This window comes from Bradysia coprophila (assembly GCF_014529535.1).
Source record: "Bradysia coprophila strain Holo2 chromosome IV unlocalized genomic scaffold, BU_Bcop_v1 contig_144, whole genome shotgun sequence".
NCBI classification, from domain to species: domain Eukaryota; kingdom Metazoa; phylum Arthropoda; class Insecta; order Diptera; family Sciaridae; genus Bradysia; species Bradysia coprophila.
The window spans coordinates 2812393-2834207 of NW_023503373.1; the positions used below are offsets into that span (position 1 = coordinate 2812393).

At 35.0% G+C, this 21815-nt stretch overlaps 3 protein-coding genes across 4 annotated transcripts in view; 1 reads left to right on the forward strand and 2 right to left on the reverse strand.

The window, feature by feature from the left end:
• Positions 1-8615, reverse strand: part of LOC119071163 (G protein-coupled receptor kinase 1) — a 52220-nt gene extending 43605 nt beyond the window's left edge. Inside the window, exons 1-3 of one of the 2 annotated variants that reach the window (XM_037175921.1) lie at positions 8469-8615; positions 8030-8337; positions 596-672 (exon numbers count right to left, since the gene is read on the reverse strand). In XM_037175921.1, the coding sequence (XP_037031816.1) occupies positions 596-672; positions 8030-8142 (190 nt within the window). In that variant the 5' untranslated portion in view covers positions 8143-8337; positions 8469-8615. Of the gene's footprint in view, positions 1-595; positions 673-8029; positions 8338-8413 lie in introns of both variants that reach the window. The other variant, XM_037175920.1, reaches the window with a different exon arrangement.
• A 1321-nt stretch (positions 8616-9936) lies between these two features.
• On the forward strand, positions 9937-11220 carry LOC119071322 (protein RER1). The gene is made up of 4 exons (XM_037176207.1): positions 9937-10185; positions 10260-10461; positions 10524-10741; positions 11136-11220. Exons 1-4 carry the CDS (start codon positions 10114-10116, stop codon positions 11208-11210), a joined length of 567 nt encoding a protein of 188 aa, XP_037032102.1. The 5' UTR covers positions 9937-10113; the 3' UTR covers positions 11211-11220.
• A 4878-nt stretch (positions 11221-16098) lies between these two features.
• LOC119071417 (uncharacterized FAD-linked oxidoreductase YgaK-like) lies at positions 16099-17580 on the reverse strand. The gene has a single exon (XM_037176294.1). The coding sequence runs from the start codon at positions 17578-17580 to the stop codon at positions 16099-16101; it is 1482 nt and encodes a 493-aa protein (XP_037032189.1).
• Between the last annotated feature and the right edge of the window lie 4235 nt (positions 17581-21815).

Sequence of the window (21815 nt, forward strand, 5' to 3'; positions counted from 1 at the left end):
GTGTACAAGTGTACATGTTATTACCAATGAGGTAGATATCGTTTATCATTCGACCGGTATATATGGCCTTTAAAATTCCATGTTTTGGCCTAACGAGTTGGAACCGCTGTTATTCACCCGTCCTTCGGACTTTTTGCGACAACTTTTGTAACTCATTCAAAAGGCTACCACCCGCCCCAAGTTCAACTTCAAAAGGCATGTTTTTTTACTAGAACTATTTTGTTTCGATACATTTTTGATAAGTATATTGCACGAGGGGAAACTACATGAGCAAACTATGTCCCGTGTCCCACCTACTTCCACTGGTGTTGGTGTCCTTCTATTGGTGTATTATTTCGTTCTATTGATCACCAATAGATAATAGCACCTGTCCCAGTATTTGCTTGAGTAGTTTTCCCCTGGATATTTTATTAATGATGTATGGTTGTCTGAACACTCTGTCCCTTTTTTCAATTTCTGTGAAAAGTTGACGGGCTTTATTGATGGCAATGTTAAAAGACAATTTACAGTAATAAAACCCCATAAAATGGAAACTTTGATTAAAAATTACCGAGTTCACTGAATTAATAATCGCATGGTAAAATCAAACACTTACCTAATATTTGGTTGAAAATTTTGTCAAAGCTAATTTCATTCTCCTTTTCGAGATACTTTTGCATAACGCTCCGCACACTGAAAATCGAAAGAAAAACGAATTGAATATAAAATTTACTTTTAGTTTGTCATTACAGCGAGAACCAACGAATGCTGTCTCAGTGACAAACATTTCGATCGAAGAAAGTAATTTGTAAAAGTGAAGTGCATGGCAGAGACGAAGAAAAGCTTCAGCTTTTCCAGTGATGGAAACTATTCAAACTGTAATTAATTCGTACATATTTTATGAAAACAAAGCATAGAAGCAAAAAGATGTCAAAGGAAAATTCTAATCAAAAAAATTCACTTTTTCTAGTCGACTATAGAGTAAATGTCAAGTGAAAAATTTTCTATGAAAATTATTGATTTTTTTTTACATACAACTAGAAATGTTGAGTAAAATTTAACCTACATAAACACTGAATCTGCTTGCTCAATCTCGTAACATAAAGAGAAAGGAGTTCACAGCGTATAGTAGTTAAAATTTTGATTTATTGTCGGAGTTAACGAATTCCGTCAGGAAAAAAAAAACAAAAAAAATAATGAATTTTCTGCAAAATTTGAATCGCATGCTGGAAATAGTGTTTTGGTGGAATTTTTTAGTCGTTCGGAATTGTAGATATCGTTTACGTTTTGCATTTTCATGGTTGATTTACAGCAAATTTGTGTCGCTTGATTCATTGCATAGAAAATTTATTTTCTCGAAAATTATCGCCGAGATAGTATACGGTAATTTGTCGATCAAAATAACACTTTCTCATCCAATGTATTATGCACATAGCCATCGACAAGTTGCTTAATGTTTCACCACTTTTTTGCTTTCTTTATGAAAAATTTTGAGCTCCATTCATCACATTTTTGGACGATCCTTATTTCCATTAGAACACAATATACCTTTCTACATGCTTGAATAGAGCACCGTGATAAGTATAAAAAAGCTAACAGCAATGTTAATTAATGTACGTGTGGATTCCTTTAGTACGACAGCGACAGAACGTACGTAATTTTGTTCAAATTCCGTTGCATAGTTTTAAAGAAACCTTCTGATTTGGTTGGCTATCAATTTAATCTAATTGCCCCTTGAAAGCACTGAATGACCTATTGCAATGTTATAAGAAAGTAGCGGTAGCGTAAGGTTTTTCATGAGTTTATCATCTCGAATTATCGTTATTCGAGTGTACCAACGACGAGTAGTTGTAATCGGAAATCGTTGCTGAGAGGAAATCGTAATTCTCCGGAAATCGCGATAACTCGGTGAACTCCCGGTGAATAGAAGCATGCACAGACAGACAGGAATTCCCATATAGTACTGAATAAATACTCGCCGAACGTATTATGTTGCAAATAAAATATTTTGGCATGAGAAGGAAAGAAAATTCTGAAACGAATTCTTCCATCAATATGTAACTCGGGTACGAAAGTGATTGCATTTCGTTCATTCGACTGAAACAACACTCAATCGTTAGGCTTGTCATTTGTTGTAGTGGTTAGTGTAAAAAAATATTGAAGTGATAGATGTGGTATGAAGTACAGTGCTGCACTACATTACACAAATTAAATACAAAATTTAATGGTTTTGTTACGATACGCTTACCGTTTCTAAAAGCTTATAAAGATCACTTTCCATGTAAATTATTATTGGTCTATGATTCAGCGACACCCACAGACCGGCGAACCACAAACAATATTCAATACATATTGCGAAGGAGTTCGTAAATAACAGTAAAAATGCTACTTCAGAAGTAATCAGTCTAATCTAATCTCTTATGGCTCCGAAGTAAAAAAAACTTTCCCCACTTTGCTTTCATATTTCTCCTTTCAAATTTTGGATTTGTGCCAGTGGAAAATGAATTTCTTGTTTATTATTAATTTGTCGAATATATATTTGTTCGTGATGAGCTGTTAAATAGCTTTATTTCTATAATACAAATAACCGTTTTTACAGCCAATCGTTTTGTTTGAAACACCTCTACTCAAACCGCTAAACAATTTACTCAATTTGAAATGAACGAACAAAGAAATTGCGAATTGCTAGCGTCAAAAATGTGTGATGCTATAAAAATTCGATAAGATATTCTTTCTTATTTCATAATACATATATATGCATGTGTATATGTATAACAACAACGACTGCAAAGTATTTGCTTTATGTACAAATTCATACTAACGAAATTTTCCAATTAAATTTTCATTTCGAGGTACTTTCGGTAATTTCCGCTTAGACATTTTACTATACATTCACATACGTAATGAAAAATCTTAGTTTATATTTTTGTGTATATTTATTTAGTGGCGCAATATACATTATATACGTCTTATGTAGCTGAGGGAAGATAATTATAAGATATAAAAGCGTACTTCGACGATATTACAACCTCAGGAATACGAACATAATTTGCACATTATTTAATAGCTTCGAAAGACACGTGACAATGTTTTAATGTCACAAGAAAATCCTTAGCGTAAAATAAAATTTTTATGACGGTGAACTAGTGTATTCATATTACGTTCGAATTGATGAATTGTTTTATTAATTTTGTACCACACACATTACTGCTATAATGTTTCCGATTCCAATTACATTGGATAAGAGCATTGTTCTAAATAAGTAAATGGGATGAAAACTAAGTTACACTATTACGAGTGAAGTTGAAGTGGTCCAGTTATACAACTTGAAGATTACTTTAGCAAAGATTTCAATATAAATTTATAAGGTAAATGTGAAGATACATTGTAGTATACAGTTCTTATGCGCATCTAAAATGAAAATTCCTGAAGCATCCTTTAGAAGTTTAAAAGTTCTACCTTTCAATAAAAGGCTTACTTACACCCCCAAAAGCGGATGGCTTTTAAAGCACGTTTCAAAGATCAACTAGTCAGTTTGAATTACAATGAAACTTTTCTCGCAATTAAATAATCGGATTGAGAGAAAAAGTTTTACCAGCGAGAGACGCTAAAAAGGGGACTGAATATTGACTTGAGAGCTAGCGAGCGGTCCCAAAGAAGCTTTGCAGGAGTCAGCATTTTGCAATAACCACGTTTCAAGACATGGTTTTAAATGGTAGAAACTTGGTTATTGCAAAATGGTGTCCTTATGATGGAGTCACCAAAAGTTATGCAGAGAATTGTAGTAATACAAACCATCCCTGGCGCTGATCCACCGCACGAATCTACAAATTATGCCTGGGTCAGAATATTTTTAAATTTTAATCGCACAGGTTAGAAAAACTCCTATCCTTGGTAGATAGGAACAGTAATAACACCAACATCTATTATTGATTTTTTGATCCTGTCCTTCGTCCCGTATTAATTACCTCCTGAAGCTCGGCCCTCGCTCTAGGTGTATGTTTTTAAATTGATAAAGTAAAGTGAAAGACAGTCTTGTACAGTAACAGACGTTTTCTGCAGACCTCGATTACGATTCGAAAGGTACAACAGCTCGAAAGTCACAGCTTTTATCAAGGATAACAGCTCCTATTAAGAAGACAATTGTTGCTGTTGATGTTATGTTAATATAGACACATCACACAGTATGAAATATTTTACTCAAATTTCGAGTACCATTTATGATTCCGCTCTTCTTTCGCCCATTTTTGAACGATTCGTCTCCCTCAATATTGACATAGTGACTCATAAATCGTATATCTGTACTGTTTTATCGGACATATCAAGAAAAAATAATTAAAATCGTTTTGTCGACTAATCAGCGATAATTTCAATGAAAACTAAGAAATAGTTCAAACAAACCATTCAAAACAAACTTTAGCAACTTCAACTTCTAATTAACGGCATCTCATCAACTTGAGTGTTTCAAAGTAACAAGTACCTAAGTTGTTTTATTACCCAAGCTTATTTCCAACGTTCAATTGTTTCTCGACAAAAGCATCTATCTCAGTAGCGTTTAACACAATCCAAATCGAATTATCACTTTAGAAGTAATTGGAGTAATTTTTAAAACTTTTTTGGGTACAGAAGTTTTTGTATCGAACTAATAGTAACTTTGAATGCGTTCGGAAATCGTGACCGGAGTATTTTCCTTTTTCTCCCTAATTCAAACAAGTTATTGTTAATTTTTTAATACTCTTTTGAAAATGGTTTGTTGAGACTACGATCAAAATTATCTGTCAATTGGCACATAATCACCATTAAAATAACTCATTGAAGTTTAAACTTCAAAATAAATACTTTGCATTGGCTTCATAGATCGAACAAATCTAAAATGAAAATCGTTCACCAATCTGTTACTTCATTTGTTTCCGATTTTCATTTTTGTATAACAAGCTTATGCGCATCATATTCACCTCATTTACAGTTTCTAATTAAGTTTTTGTTCTTTTTATATTGACATTTGATAGTAATTGTCTCTTTTCGTAGAGTTACAAATGAAGTTCTGTCTGTGTGAGGAACCGGTTCTGTTTTTTGTACAGAATCGGTTGTGTTTATGTACGGAATCGGTTCTGTTTATGTATGGAATCGGTTCTGTTTATGTACGGAATCTGTTCTGTTTATGTACGGTATCGGCTCTGTTTCTGTACGGTATCAGTTATGTTTCTGTACGGAATGGGTTATGTTTCTGTGCGGAATCGGTTCTGTTTATGTACGGAATCGGTTCTGTTTATGTACGGAATCGGTTCTGTTTATGTACGGTATCGGCTCTGTTTCTGTACGGTATCAGTTCTGTTTCTGTACGGAATCGGTTCTGTTTCTGTACGGAATAGGTTCTGTCGCATTTACAACTCAATTATTAAGCAATGCATGGTATACGTGTCTAGTTCAAGAATAAAGATCAGTAGAGGACTTCATAATAAAGAATCAAGCAAGATATTGTGGAACTGGTAAGATTAAAAAGAGGACTACTTTTCTCTATTCACATCTTTCACATTTTTCTAAACTTTTAGAGTGATTCTTTTGAAAAACCGAAATCGAACGCATTTTCTATTTTAATTTTTTATATGTACCTAGAAAGGTACACGATGCTTGTGTGGCTAGTGGGATGTGATCCAAAACCGAAAATTGACACTTTTCTTACAAAAATTTCACCAGTTACACAAGCCGTAGAGGGTCGTGTGGTGTGTCATTAGAAAGGTAATCAGATGTTCTATTGAGCCGAATAGAACTTATTGGATTTAAAATTCATCGACACTAAAACATGTGCAGGTTACGTTTTCACCCGAAGGCTTACAGAAATTTCTCGGGCTACACAAAACGTACATGGTCGGGGTATCATTTAAAAGACAATTTCATGTGCTTTTGGGTCAAATAGAGTCTTATGTGGTTTGGATGCATCTACGAGGAAATAGAACTTGAAATGTTTAAGTGCCCACATTTCATCGCATATGCATTCAAACCCCATAAGACCCAAAAGCACATAAAATTACCTTTCAAATGGCACCCCACACGACCATGTACGTTTTGTGTAGCTCAAGAAATTTCTGTAAGAATAGTGTAATAGCTGTTATTTTTGGACTCACATCCAACTTGGAGGATCAAAAGGTGGTTTTGTCGGTAACACTTTGTGCTACCAAAGCTCCAACGTTCATATCCTTCTGGTCGTGTGCAAGGTCACGCTTGATTGTGTCAGGACAGGTCTCAAGAAATTTTTGTAAGGATAGTGTAAGTCTTCGGTTGAAAAAGTTAACTGCACATATTTCAGTGTGGGTAAATTTTAAAACCAATAAGTCCTTATTCGGCTCAATAGTACATGTGATTATCTTTCTAATACCACCCCACACGACCCTGTACGGCTCGTGTAATTGGAGAAATTTTTGTAAGAAATGTGCTAATTTTCGGTTTTCGATCACCTTTCACCAGTCACACAAGCTTCGACGAAATTTTTTGGAAGTGGTTTTGGCTTCTGAGATCGAATACCTTTCTAGGCACATATTAAAAAGTGTACTGGAAAATTCGTCCGATTTCGGTAGGCTGTTTTTCAAAAGAATCCCTTAAAAGGGGTCTTAATGATCCTTTTGAAAATACGTAGGGCCTAGTACACAAAGTATGTACAGAACATAACCAGAATCCTTTACAATTCAGTGAATATTCCACAATTACCGAACATTACAGATACACTATAACAACTGCATGTAATCACATAAGTAGGTTAAAATTTATAAAGCTCCCAAAAGCAAAACTGACGTGAATGTTTGCTCCGATAGACACTATACACCAGATAACGAAAGATCGTTTAGGTTGGAATTTTAAATGGGGAAAAAAATTCTGTCTAGACATGTAACATGAAACACCAGCGTTTTTCAATAGCAATTTGAAGAACTTTTAGGTGAGAGTCAAATTGAATGTGTGTTTTCATGAAATATTAATTGAAACTTAATAACGTTTGATACATATTGAATACTAATATCTACCAAGAAAATAGTGTGTGTACAAGTAAGTTTCAAATTCAAACGACGTTGTGCGATGTAATTCAGGAGATGGTGTAGCTCCGATACCTATGTTTAATGTACATGTTATTCCGGCCCAGAAAACAGATAACTAACTGAAAACAAAGCATAAATTCCGTTATAACATATGTGACAGTTGAGCTTACTCAGTAACAAGTTGTTTCAACAAACTGACAAAACTTTCTTACGATTACACTATCATCTTAAACATCTTTTTACCGAAAATAGAACGGTAACCATTGAATAGGAGTAACTTTTCCGAAAGTCTATTTTACCACAAACTTTTCCAGGTAATTTTCGTCTGAAAAAACATTTCAACTTTTTAAATATAAAAAAATCAAGATGTTCGATTGACCTAGTCAGTGTCGGAATGATGATTTACGGCTAATAAAATAAACATGTTTCCAACATGATGTGAAAAAAAAAAGCGAGAAATCAAACCGATAAACTCATTGAGGTATATCATTGATTCCACTTTTTGCAGAAATTTCATTGAAAATGTGTCATTAAAAGAACTAATGTGTGCGAGTAACGATCGGTGTACGAGAGTACCAAAATTTTACTTCACTTTTGACCATCAAAACGTCTTACTTTTCGCTTCCAAATATTATGAAAAATTTAATTGAAAAACGATTAAGTCAGCACGAAATGGTTTTTCGTTTATTTTCTTTTGAGCGAAAATGTAAAGCACCGATCTCTAAATATTTACAGTAAAATAAAGTATTTAATTCTATGGGCATTTTTCTTCGATTTTTGCTCAATCGTTTTATAGGTCATTTTTCATGTTTATCAAAATTATGCGTAGGTGTGAATGGTTCAAACCGATTCAACAATATTTATGTATACAAATACGGAATAGCGCCTGCAAATGTGTGCTATCAATTTATGAATGGGTGTGTGCGTGTGTGGTCCAGGAGACTTCTCTATGTTCATTTGCACGGTCATTTGCATAGGCAATTCGAATAAAATGCAATTCTTCGCGATTAATTTTAATTTACCTAGGATCCGGCAATATTATTTTCTTGCTTGCTCGGGCTGCTGGAGTGCATTTAGATTTTTCCATAGCCATTAAATAGCTTACATCAGCGAGGACAGCCTCTAAATCCGCCATTTTAGATTTTGTTTTTTTTTTTTATTATTTCCACAAAAATAAACTATGGCAAATCTACTTAGTTTACACTAAATAAACACAATTCAACTTAACGAATTAGAAAATTCGCAACATACAAAAACTAATCAGATATTGTTCACACTAAATTTCCATAACATTTTCTAGTTAGATATTCGTCTGTAATTGAAATTGACACTACAAAAAAAATATTTATAAGAACGAATTTTCTTATTGGATTTTTTCTCAAAACACATTAATATTATCACCGCACATAATTCTATGATTATTATGGTAAACAGGGACAACGATCAAGTAAGTCGACGAACTCTTTTGTGCATCGAATGTAGGGCGGAACGCTCAATTTATTAAAATTTGTGAAAAACACTTCGCAAAAAAATAACTACACACAACTTGTTCTTTTCGAAAACCCACATATCACTGAACTTTGTTCCTCGGGTATATTTTTTAAAAGAAAATAACCATAGACTAACACTTTACCAAATGGATGGTGTATGTCACATGAGTTCATTTTCTCAACTTTTCGGTATGAGTGTGTGTGTGTTTAGTGTATGGGACTATGACATAATACACTCTAAAAAAAAACATTGTAATAATTCCCAGCCGAGAAAGTTTATCTGCTCATATTAAAAACCATCTCTTTCATTTCATAGAAATGTGGAAACTTATTCTATACGTTCTATTACTAAGAGTATATTTATTGCTTGCTACATTGCAATAACTTCAAATACTGGAAATAACAAAAGAATCATTCCAATCGTTTATTTGTGATTTACTACGCGTGAAAATTGCACACAACGGTACAATTCACGCCGTAAGTGCGCCTTCTATTTTAAAGAACATCTAGCAAGTCATTTTAAGGCTTAGTTTTTGACATTTGTTATATGACGTCAGCGTTATTCTCATTGTTAATTGAAGTATTTCACTCAAAATTTTAGGTAAAGGTTTCCCCCCCGTGCAGTGAAGTAATAGTTATTTTCATGCTTGTTATGGGAACCGAAAATAAAAATGACAATTTTTAGGGGAGAAAGTTTACTTTCGATTCCCACAACAAGCATGAAAACGTTTATGGACAGCTATACAGATCATTGTCAATGTCGTTTGAGATGTCGAATAAGCTGTCATTTTTACAAAGCTAACCAAAATGTTAAAAAAAAAATATATGTAGCTCTCATTTTTTGAGGCTAGCTTTCTGAAATTGGCAACCTATTTGACACTATAGATCACTAAAATGACCGCTTTCGTAACGATCGACGGTTCGGTTTTGTGTGCTAAACTAATGACAACCAACTTTGCTTCTAACGGAATTCCCCGTATTTAGTTCATTTGCATTAATTTCAAAGAATTGGATGCACTCACTTATTCATTACTTTGTGAAATTGTGAAGTTGGTTTCGATTAGTTTGCACACTTTTCCCCACCATTCCTCACGTTTCCGTCATCAGTTTCACCAAACGAAGAGATCTATTTGAGAGAAGAAACCACTATTTGACACTGTATTCATATTATGTTATCGATAACGACTTCATGAATAAACGACAAGCTCTGGTTAACAAGGTCTTGTATCGCAAAAAGCATGTTTAAATAAATGAAGTAAAAGATTTGAAATCTATTGAAAAACTTAGAAGTAATAGATCCGATAGTAAAACTGCTGATATGTTTGCAGTCTTTGGAATATTGTAACAAGGGTGAGTTAAATTTACTGGGTAAACAAGACCGAACATGACATCGCCTCCCATCACAAAAAAATTATTTCCGAAAATCTGAAGTTTGATATGTCATTTGACGTGGTGTTTCACAAAAAAAAATTAGGATGAAAAACTCATAATGCCGATGATTAATTTTTTGTAATTTCGTAAATTATCTCAATGAGTTTTTGAGCAATTGTAATGATTAGTGCTTTAAAATAAGATAGTAAATCAGCTGCGTTTCGGTTACAAAATTCAAAAAGGAAATGATGAACGAAGAAACTACATCGCCGAATAAAAGAGGTGCTGTGTCACAATTTTTCCTTCGATTATCACAGGTATATTGAGCTGTTTCATTGGATTGATCGTTTTCCGATAGCAAATTTTTTTTTATCTGAATCATCATTTACAGATATATCAAGGTTGGTTAGACAAGTGGACACCATACACAAAGATCCGATGGGCAGCGTGCATTGGATTGATTTTAATATTTTTGCTAAGAGTGTTTATATGCCAAGGCTGGTACATCGTTACATATGCCTTAGGAATTTACCATTTAAATTTATTTATTGCGTTTTTGACGCCTAAAATCGATCCAGCCTTAGATTTGGACGGTAAGTGGAAATTTCGCCTTTGAATATTCGAGAAACAAAAACTCTAATTTTTCGATATTTAGATGATCAAGGGCCCGAATTGCCGACCAGATCGAATGAAGAATTTCGACCGTTTATCCGACGGTTGCCGGAATTTAAGTTTTGGTATGCAACGACAAAGAGCACCGTCATTGGAATGATTTGTACATTCTTTGAAGTGTTTAACATTCCTGTATTCTGGCCAATCCTAGTTATGTACTTTATAACCCTGTTTTGCATAACAATGAAGCGACAGATAAAGGTAAGCGAAATTGTTAAATGGACTAGTGAAGAGTCGCCTAGGCCTAGTTAGAATTTGCCGTGCATTTTCCAATCTTTTTTCAAGAGACCCACTGTCTCCTAAATTGTGCGTTGAAGGCTTTTTTAAGGTCAGGTTAAGGCGCCTTTATATGTATAACGCCTTTACCTGGCCATAAGCGAATGGATGGAACTTTGACACACACCGGGGAAGTTGTCGCTCCTTGTTAAATTGTAGAGAATAATTCTCTAGACTTGCCTAGGAACATTATCCGTAAACTTCCACCTCCCAATTAAAATCGTTTCATCTCCCTCCTGTATATGTCTTAGCTTGTTAATCTGCTAGACGTGTCACTATTAAATGATTCATTAGTTATCTGCTATTCTTTTCCCCACAGCACATGATCAAATACAAATACTTGCCATTCACGCATAACAAGCCACGATATCAACATGTGGACAATGCCAAGTGACAATTAAAAGCACAATCGCCGCCGATATCATTGTCGGATGTGACAATGGACACTGTTATGGAACCATTGATTCCAGCATCAACATCAACAAGCAAATCCCCGTCACCAACAACCGTTGTGTAAAATGGCCAATTCAAGACAAAAATTTAGACAAAAAATATAATTGTGGACACGCGTTCTCGGTCACTGATATATTATTATTGGAAAGGAAAAACGTGGTATGATAACCGTCAAACTTGTAAACAGCAAGACAAAGTCTTCATTCAAAAAAAAAAAACAACAGAAAAGGATCGCAAATTCAATTTATTTAATTTTTTTTTGTTCAATTGTACAGTGAACGACATCTCAAATGTCTCACTGTCATTTTTTTCAGAGAATGTCATTGTGAATTTGCAATAACACAATAAAATTCTCAGAAAAATTTGACAGTGAGACATTTGAGATGTCGTTCACTGTACTGCACGTTAATTTATTTTTTGCTTTTTTTTTGTTTAAATTTTGTTTTTGTTCATTTGGCTTATGTAATCCGGATTTGTACAGTGTTTCAACAGGAGCGAATTGTGCTTACTTTGTATAAAATCAACCATTCACCCTCTTTACCCATAATCATTATCACGCTCATATTTTTAATATTTTTTTTTCTTCCATAATTGAATCGTATTCCATTCGAAGGACAGAATGTATTGTAAATAGAAATACACATTTTTCCATCAACCACCTGTATAAACATAGCATTGGTTATTAATAACCGCATTGTAAACGTAATTGTAAAGTTGGTGTCAACCTGACACTGTCAAGTCTACCACCAAGAAAATTCACCAGAAAAGTCGTAAATGGGAATCATTAATGGGATTAAGTGAGGAAAACGGTGTGCTTCTTGGATATTTGTTATAGCGAACCGATTGTGAGTGTAATATTCACACAGGAAGCACTTTTCGTCATTTGTCTCATAGAAATGAAAGGAATTTTACTCAAAACACAAACTGTGAAGTAACATCTCACATTTTATGAGTAAATTTGTGCATCGGAGCACCTATTTTGGTATCTCTGTCCAACCACCATTTCTTACGATCACTAATTTCTACATAAACTTTACACAATTCCAACCAATTTTTTACAATTCCTTTTCATATTTTCCATCGATTAGATTTATTATTGCAACACCACCCACCACTCACACACTACATTCTAATTTCTTTCATTGCGGTATTTGGTCAATCTCAGTTAAGTAATATCTCCATCAACATGATCATAATGTTCATAACGTTAATTGGGTCTTTGGACAACATTATTTCGTAAGGCATGACAGAAATATTTATTCCCCTCCAATAGAAAGGACATTCAGAAGAATCCAAGATGCTCAAAGAAAAGTCTATTAGATTTCGAGCTATTTTGGTTTGAAGTTTGATTAGTCACGACATAGGTCATGGATTGCTTTACACCAATTTACCTCTTCCGATTGTCAAGGCACTGAGACCAAGTGTTGCAGTAGAATTGCCTCGACGCCGATGTCAGAAAAATCTCCTGTGACTTAGTCTGAATGTTGGTTTATAGATATGTTTTTCCGTTAAAAAAATCGGTTCGAGAGCTTGGTTGCAGATGTATTGGCCAGCGTATAGCCATATATAAACGTTCAATCTTTTCCTTCGTTTGTTTGAAGTTAGATTTTCTTACCAAGGAGAAAACTAGCCAATGCTAATGCTTATTTATGTCATCGTTGACAGACAACTAATCCCTTTGCGAAAAATAAATTTAAAAATCAGTATTTTCCCTCTCAAAAATAACTAATTTCCATTCGTCGACAATTCATTCATTTTATTAATTAATCTAATTATGGATCCAAGATTATGGATAATGGATTCCGAGGGTTTTATTCAATTGCCTTTCATTGTTTGAGGGGAAGCTAAGCAAATTTATAACTCGTATGATATGATTACTCAATAAATTCACAATTTTCATTCAGCCAAAAATCGTATAAAATATTGTTTAAGGGAAATTTTATTGTAGTTATTTAAACCTAAGATCATTTTGAATCGGGCGAATAATTCAAAAATAAAAATTGAAAAGAGTGAGCTTTACGTTCATTTTTGGAGAATGCAATAGAAGAGTGATGTTCTTTCGTGAGCATGATAAAGTAGTAAAAAAAGGAAGAAGAATTTTTTTAAAGGAATAAATTGTAAATATTTTGTGATTCGAGATCAAGATGGTAGATCTCTTTAAACCACATTTTCTTTATTCGAGCTCCTTTCTATTCATCTTCTTCAACAATCCGATCGACTCATGGGCTTTGCCCTTTGCGTATTTTGTCGAGATCGTATGAGTAATACGTCGAGTACAGCCGGAGAAAAACAAGATGTCACAATCTGTCACAATTTCATTATCTTTATTCATTCCACAATCCACATGCATTACCAATGTTAAGTTATTTTCGAAATGTGTATTAACGATTAACGTGGATATAGCTTGTGGAATGAATAACACCATTTGGATTGTAATCGCTGAAAATGTGACTTCTTTATTTCTTCAATATAATTGAATTTGATTAATCAAAAACTTTCTAAACCAAAAAATGATTTAATAAATCGAAAAATCGCATTTCTGGAGTCTGGAAAAACTATAAATTACTTGAAATTTTATTTTGAACGTCAAGTGTGAGAATTGGAATTTTCAGGTGATAAGTGTGCCCCTTGATTAAAACGTAATTTGGCTGAGGCTACCATTTTTTTTAGTAAATTTAAATCTTATTAACTATAGGGAAACTAGCAAAATTTTGCATTTAATAAGCAATGCGAAGACGCCCTATGATTTCGTTTGTGTTTGATTTAAGTAACACTTTACGTTGTTATTTAATAAAAAAAAGGTGAGAATAATGAAACCATACAAAATGAAAACTTTTACCACATACGAAAAAAAAGGGTTAACCATAAACATGTATCTTTGTCAGAAAATAATGAATAAATTTTTGTAAATTTAATGGGAAAAATGTTTGTTTCATTTAAGTTAATCATTTAGAAAAGTTGTCGACGGACTTTACTAAATACTGTATCACACAGTGTGTGGAATGCTCCAGAGTCGTCTTACAAACTTCAGAGAGAAGCGGTAATTATTATCGCAGCTTTGGAGATTTGTAAAGCTCGTAGGCCTGAACAAAGTCTTTAACAAAATTTTTTGATTTTCATCAGTACCATCGGTGGCAGTGGAACATAGGCCATCTGTCCACATAAAGGGCGAGTGGAATGATTTTTTTGATTGTGATTTTTTAAACATAAATAGTCATAAAAACAACAAAAACCGCAAAATAACATCGATATTTTGCACTTTATATAGATTTTTCAAGTCCATGCCCAAAATTTTGTCGAAGAAAGACTCATAACACTTATCCATGCAACGCAGCGGTACTGTTGACGTGAGTTATAGCAAATGTGGAGTCGAAAGCTGAGACTGCCTGCATATCAGAATTTAAACGTTTAATTGCGAAAAATTATCAAAAGTGTGTTTCAGGTGAAGCTGAGTTTCGCGACTGTGACCAAATATCAAGGAAAAATTTTGGGCTGCTGACGGTCTCTAGTCTCTACGTAGAAGGTCTAATTATTAGCTTCATCACTCAAGTATCCACGCCTCTATGAACTTTTAAAAAACGTGTTTTTTAAACTTTAGCATGTCTTTCACGACTTCTCTTGAACTCATGGGACCGAATTTTCGTACCAATGAGTGTTCAATAGCTCTCTCTCTCTCTCTCTCTCTCTCTCTCTCTCTCTCTCTCTATCTCTTCAGGACTTCGAGCTGAATTAAAACACAATGTGGCGCCAAAAATCTAGGGGGAAATGTTGAAAAGAACTTACTGACATATTTCTGGCCAAGACATTCTTCAAATCGATTTTTCACCACGAAGCCGTGAAGGCTCATTTTTGGTCGAATGGAGAAAAATGTAGATCTGGTTTACATTTTTCTCTATCTGACCAAAAATGAGTCATCATGGCTTCATGGGGAAAATCGATTTTAAGAATGTCTTGGCCAGAAATATGTCAGTAAGTTTTATGATTTTTGTTTTGAAGGACTAGACTTTGAGGACCGGTATAAAAAACGGTAAATTTGTTAGGTCCTCCGTAGAACAATTTTTTGTTCAGAATAAAGAGTTGCATCGATACATTGGATAATATTAGAGTGGAACTTTTTGGAATGGATTTTGTGGACTTATGCTGTCATTGGAATGGATGAAAATGGACGAAAATGAATGTACAGCGGTAAGTTTATTTAAATCGGGTTCAATGGACGAGCGGAAATTATTCAACTGGGCGATTGAATGAGGCTACCGTTCGAATCAGTATAAAAACTAAGAATCAGTACTAAAACTAAGACTTGTATGTAAATGATCCGAAGCTGAGCAATGAAGCAATGAAATAAATTTTGAGCAATTGATAAACTCACAGAGACGAATCACCGCGTTTGAGGCGATCCAGGGTGTGGGAGATATTTCAAATTGACTTTCAGTACATTTCTGATCAATCATCAATCATGTTCCTTCCGTCCTCTGCCCCTTATTTTGGTTAGTTCGTTCATTTAAAAAATTTGGGGAAAACTCTCTTCTATATTAGACGAAACGATTGGATGTATTTCCAATTTCCACATTTATTATGAAATTGTTGTTTCAAATTTAATAGACATTTTAAAACTAAAATCTTAAGAACATAGTTTCACACTTAGGACTTAGGCTATGAGGTAACTTTAATTTTTCCCAGAGAGTGATTTGGTTTGGCTATGAATAATTCAACGTTCTATATAATGATAATGACAGTTTTCTTTTCTTGTTCTTTTTTCAAATTGATAGACTGCAAACATAATTCTAAAATATCATCACCTCACTGTATAATATGGTAAGTTGTGAAATTTAACCGTGAACACACGATTCATTGGAGCAAACGCAAGTAAGAGGTATACTGAGTGGAAATTTGAATACATCTCTTTGATCATATCGTCTCTTAACCATTTTCAATTTACTGTAATTTTTGTCGTAGTATTTTTCTAGTGGACATTGTAAGTCACCATCTATTACATTCACATAAGCTGCCTTGTCTTTGATAAATAGAGAAATAGATTCGGTGAACTGCTTCAGTTTCGGCTCCAATTCCTCACCGTCTGCGATGGTCCCTTGAATGTCTCCGTCTTTGCGCAGAGGAACGGTGAATCCAAAGTCTAGTTCGAAAAATGTTCCTCGGTGATAAAATGCAGTTTCGGTTGCAGATTTTTCGCTTATTTTGCCACCACAGAGCTGAATCAGAAATTGTGCATAACTGTGTTCGACCAGTTTTTCGTTGAATGAATTGACTTCAGTTGAATTCAACCATTTCGATACGAAAAAACTTTTATGCTTCTCGTATACAAGCGACGGTTTAGTTGCATTGTTGTAAAAGGGATACAACGAATCAATGAATGGAACGATTTTCATATGCTCTGGGTCGTCTACTTCGTTGAAGTATCGCTTTATGCTATTCAAGGCCTCAATGCTTTTGTCCAAATCTTTGTCAGAAATAACAAACTTCAAAACGAGCGAATCCGGTGCGAAGATCTTAAAATAAATTATTGAATCAATGGAAGATGCAGGATTCGTCGCAGCCCACTGCAACCATTTTGTAAACATAGAGGGGAAATCACTTATCTCATATGATATTGTAGACACTATCAGCTGAGCGGAAGCATCAAAAGGTTTTAAATAAAATTTCGTCACAATACCAAAATTACCACCACCGCCTCCCCGAAGAGACCAAAACAAATCTGCATTCTGTCGTGTGCTAGCTCGAACTCTCCTTTGGTCGGCAAGGATCACTTCCATTTCAACAACGTTATCACACATTAAACCCCATTTCCGTGACATCGGACCGAATCCTCCTCCTAACGTGAAACCCGATATTCCAACAGTGGGACAACCACCAACTGGCAAACCGTAATTACCCATTTCCCAAATACGTTTGCTTACAGCATGAGCTTGTACTCCTGCGCCAACCATTACGCTTTGTGTTCGGCGATCAAATTCTATCTCATTCAATCTCGATAAATCTATGACGAACGCATCTGTATTGCCACGCGAATACTTCTCGTACGAATGTCCACCACTTTTTATTGCAAACTGAAGATTGAGCAACTGCAGACATTTCAGTGCAATTTGGACATCCCTCGTAGAGTTCACAGCAATATATCCTTGTGGGCGTACTAACTTTCTAACGTTGTCTTGGAAGTTTAGTTCGGAATAGAGTGGTTCATCTTTTAAAATGATATCAGCAGTAGAGTCCCATTCATTGAAACATGTCTTTAATGAATTCGCCTTAACATTCCAGCAGAACACAGATATCAGTAAAAATAAGAAACGTGGCATCACTTCTTTTCAATTAAACTTTAAATGTTTCACGGAATACGCAAAATGGTCAATTTTTGATGATTTTTTTTCGAAACTAATTGACTAAAGCAAAAAAAAACGAATTATTCTGATGTTCAGTATACCTGCCGCTTATCATCGCCCTTTCCAAAGTCTCTTTTCATACTAAAATACGATGACCTTAAAAGCAGCTGATGCTTATATTAGAGTAAATTAATGTAAATAAAAGCGATTTAACGATCTGCTTGATATCGACTGTTATCAGTACGACGATTAGCGAAAACAGGTACTTTTATGCTAAAAAAAACAGAATCGTGTGTCTTTTGTCGTTTATAGGTATTATTTATCCGAAAGATCCGAAATAAATTTTAATGCGCGTCCCCTCCGGAAAGGTAACATTACATGTATGTATGCCCCCCACGGAAATCGTTACTAACATATTTGGGATTTTTCGATATTTGTGTCCTATGCGAAAATTCATTGTGTCCTAACCGAAATAGTATATTACTGTACAAGGGAAGGAATTTAATATTTCGTATCATGATGAGTAAAAGTGTCCGATGGCTTTAGCCCGACGTACTTTTACTCATCGTGATACGAAATATTATAATTATTTCCCAAGTGTAGTATGACGTTTTCCTTTACGAAGGAGGGAAAGACTTTTTCCTAGGGACGGAAAGTCCATTTTCCCTTCCTAGTAAAGGAAAACATATTACATGCATTGAATGTGAACAGACACTGCAAATGATATAATCACAACTGCAAATGAAATCGTCGCAACTGCAAATGATATCGTTAAAACAACTGAAAATGATATCACTGGATGTGAGCCGATGTTCTATAATATGATAGTGTCGTGTTTGCTTATTCGATCATATAAAATAAGTTTGTGTGCCTTTTTGATTTTTTTTTTTTTTACTGTGATAAGATAATTTAAAATTTAATTGTTCATAGTTGTTCATAGTTACATACATGTAACGTTCATTTCTCGGAGGGGCAGCATTAAAACTATATACTATACATTGGCTCATAACCTCGGGAACAATTTCTGAACTCGTGAACTCACTCGTGTGTTTGTAAACACCTCGGTTTCAAAACTGTTATTTTGACACGGGTAGTATGTAAACTCAACCCGTGTCAAAATAACAGCTTTCAAACCTTGACGCTTACAAACACACTTGCTCGGCCCATATCACAAATTGTTCACTAATGTAATGAACTACCTTCGCAGCACCCAATGTAACATACTATTACTATGTTTCTTAGTTTTTCCTTAGTCAGGACGCTATGTTTTTATATAGAGGTATCGATAATCTGATTAGTGTTATCAACTTCTCGAGAGAAATATCAAGTGCCACTGTCAAGGCTTCATATACTTTGGGGATGTCACGCAGATCGCCACTTTATTGCGTTGTACCAAATTCTCCAAAAAATCTTCTTACAAAAGAACTGATAACGCCCAAAAACACTTACAGCGGAGGTGTGATGCAAGTCCCTTTATCCACTTACAGAAGAAATGATATCGGTGGGGGTGACGCTTACAGTTTCGACTCACAAAAAACCATACAAAAAAAATTGCGTCACATGTGGCAGATGTTGAGGAAAGTACTGTTAAGAAAATTGTTAAAATAGGGAAAAATACGTCCAGAAGCATAGGAAAAACGGAGAAAAGCCACTTTGTGATGCAAATTTTTTTTGGTAATTTTTTTTTCTACAATTTTTTCGGAACAATTTTCGCGGGGTCAACCTATGAATTACAGATGAGTCCAAGTTTCGACGAGGATGGTGAAAATAAAAATTTTCAAATATTGTACAATTCAGACAAATTTTGTAAAATCCATTCATGGCATGGAATCCTCTACCATTATCGCCATTCAAAGAGTTTCAAACTTTCTTCATCTTGGACATATCACGATTTTCGAGATTTTCGAAATTTTCGAAATTTCGTGTTTAGCTGGCTGTGGCTACGTGGTCAGGTTGTCGAGGGAAGTTACTTTAACACGAATTAGCTTAGAATTAGTCCCTCTATCCGTTGGGATAACAATCTGTATTCAAATTGACTCGACGGTCCCGCACGTCCAGGTGTGCCGGATCTCCGAAACGGCTGGATGGATCTGCGCAGTGGCGGATTATGCCATGGGCAATTCGGGACTTTGTCCTGGGCGCTGGAAAAATTGGGGCGCTGGAAAAATTGGGGCGCTGGAAAAATTGGGGCGCTGGAAAAAATTATGAGCAAAAAATGACTCTAAAATTACATAGGAAAATTTGAAATCGAAAATATCGCGCCAAATTTAGATCGCTCTAGAGTGATTTCGTTATCAATATTTTAATGAAATTTAAACTTTTTATAGCCATGGCAGTATGGGCAGTATGTCACCTAAATTTTTACAAATTCTTCCAAGTCTCATTTTTATGTTGTATATTTTGTATTCATATACTCTCAAGTAATATTGACAAAGTCGGGTTTTAAAAAGCCTGGAGCAAAACTTGAGCCCAAAAAACTCACTTTAAAGGTGTTTTGGCTAAAACCATAAAAATACAAACTTTTTTCAACAAAAGCAGAAGATCTGTCAATTTTTTTTATCATGAACACAACCCTAATATTTTAATACTATCACCCATCAATTTTTTATTCTGAGAAGAAGAAGAAGAAAACGTTTATTTACACACAAAAATATACATAAATAAAGGTGCTACCCTCGTATCGAAGGATGCTTTACTACACAGCCTATCTATCTATCAGAAGACAATCTTCTTACTAACTAAAAGTCGCGTCGGTTTTTTTCGCTTTTCCGTTAAGAGGTTCCGAGCCTACGCTGAAATTGTAGCCTACATTTCTGCGTTTCGAAATTTTTGATCGCTGATATCTTCTTACGAGAGCCCTTTTTGAAAAATGTACGACCACATTTTCGAGTAAAAATATGTCAGCTTTGAATAAAAATTAAAATTGTCTGTGAAAGTTCCATGTGCTTTGAGAAAAGTGTACCTTTGATGCAAATTTGGGGCATCGGTACAGTTTTCTCAAAGCTGACATATTTTTACTCGAAAATGTGGTCGTACATTTTTCAAAAAGGGCTCTCGTAAAAAGATATCAGCGATCAAAAATTTCGAAACGCAGAAATGTAGGCTACAATTTCAGCGTAGGCTCGGAACCTCTTAAACAGTTAACTTGGTCAGTTGTAAATATGATTATTAATAATGAAAATAGTCTTGACTAGTATAGTTTCAGAAATGTCTTTAAGCTTATCACGATTTAACTTGAATTCGTTGAAGAAATCTACCACACTTTTGCCGATGCAGCCTCTGCTACCAAACCACAGTCCTCGCACTGACCAGTTCCTCACGCCAAACGAATCTCTGTAACGCTCCGCGTAAAATGGTATGCACTTTTCGTATATTTCACGTTTCACTTTGACGATCTTGTCATCTTGATTGATGTCGTTGGTTTCGTATCGTATGGTAGGATCTATGATGAACGCGTTTTTTGATTTTGAGTCGAAGGCGATGATATCGCTTAAGCGTGATTTTCCATCCGTGTCAATGGCGAAAACCTCGACGAAACATTCAAAACTTCTCTCTCGCAGCAAATCGGCTAGTTCGTGCTTCACGAAATGGTGCCTTGATGTGATTAGCAGGCTACTCGATGGACAGCTTCCAGTTACGTGTGCGATTGTTTCATTCTCTCTCTCGCATTTGCGACAGAGGCTGGAAGAGTTCGAGACACCTGGTACCGCATTAAGGTTGGCATAGTTAATGCTTAGCTTTATAGCAGAAACCCATTCAGATGAAGAGAGTGTGTTCTTGTTGTAAACAAAGTCGTTGCTTGCTGTATGTTGACCAAAGTGTATCGCACCAGATCCTTGGTACGATAGACTGCACCACTTTTCGTATGCTTCGTTTCGCAGTGCCGCTCGTAGTGTTTTCGTTGTATCGCCGACGATAAGCTTGTCCTGCAAATTCAGGTGAAAATCTACGAGTTTCTGAAAGTATATATATGTGTCGAAGGTCACCAAAAAATACTTTATGTACTTCAGTACGTATTTTATTGCTTCCGTACATAAAATCTTGTTGCTAACTCGTGCCTATTTTGCGCATACGATGTGTTGTCAACCTCGGCTTCGCCTCGGATTGACAATTTTCACATCTATTGCGCAAAATTTCCATTTACGCAATAGTTAGCAAAATAGCTATTAAGCTATTACAAGTCCGATGAAAGTATGAAAAAAGTTGAAAAA